The 892-nt window shown below is 51.3% G+C and overlaps 1 protein-coding gene across 1 annotated transcript in view; it reads left to right on the top strand.

Moving 5' to 3' along the window:
• The first annotated feature begins 865 nt into the window (after positions 1-865).
• Positions 866-892, top strand: part of RHBDD2 (rhomboid domain containing 2) — a 5,893-nt gene continuing 5,866 nt past the window's right edge. Inside the window, exon 1 of the mRNA XM_031060606.1 lies at positions 866-880. Coding sequence (XP_030916466.1) covers positions 866-880 — 15 coding nt within the window. The remainder of the gene's footprint in view (positions 881-892) is intronic.

The raw sequence follows: 892 nt of genomic DNA, 5'->3' as shown, positions 1-892 counted from the left end.
GTGGCTGCTATCTCGCTGTGACTCCTTTTTTTAGGAAAAAAAGCGTCTTACATAGCATAGTTTCTATTTTAACATTATGTTATAACCTAAAAAAATATTTAACACACTACTTAAGAAAATTAATACAGCATCACTTTCCAACATAACACATATAATATTCATTTCAATATTTGTGAAAAGCCAATCATAAAATATACACATTTTTCACAGAGAGGACCTCCTTGTGCTCTACAATTATCTTACAGGAGGTTGTAGCCAGGTGGGGGTTGGGCTCTGCTCCAAGGGACAGGGACATAAGCAGCATCACAGCAGGTTCAGGCTGAACATGAGGAGGAATTCCTTCATAGAAAGGGCGATTAAACATTGGAAGGACTGCCCAGGGTAGTGTTGGAGTCCCCATCCCTGGAGGTGTTTACAGAAACACTGAATGTGGCACACAGTGCTCTGGGCCAGTTGAGCAGGATGGTGGTGTTCATCAGTCACGGGTTGGACTCGATGATCCCAGAGATCCTTTCCAGGCTGATTGATTCTCGATTCCCAGCAGCCAGAGCCCGCGGCTCGGGGGAGTGGGTGGTGGCTTAGATGGGCCTCTCACACCCTGGCGCGCGGTGTGGGCACACCCGGCTAGAACCCAGCCCTGGGCGGGCTCCCAGCGAGACCTCACACCTCTCGCTGCGATATTTCCCCTTCTGAACAGGGAAAAGATAACAAGAATGAAATAAAATTTCAAAACGAAGGGTGGAGAGAGAGAGAAAGCGAGAAATACCCCCGTCTCCATGGTAACGACCGCGCAGCGCCTCCTGTTGCCATGGTAACGGCCAGGCCTTCCGGCGGCGGCCGGAAGCGGCGGGCGCGCGGGGCAGCAATGGCGGCGCCCTCGGCCCCGCCGGCC

This window comes from Geospiza fortis, unplaced genomic scaffold (assembly GCF_000277835.1).
Source record: "Geospiza fortis unplaced genomic scaffold, GeoFor_1.0 scaffold425, whole genome shotgun sequence".
Classification (NCBI taxonomy): Eukaryota; Metazoa; Chordata; class Aves; order Passeriformes; family Thraupidae; genus Geospiza; species Geospiza fortis.
Note: the sequence above shows the minus strand (reverse complement) of the source record. Positions and strands in the feature narration are given on the sequence as shown.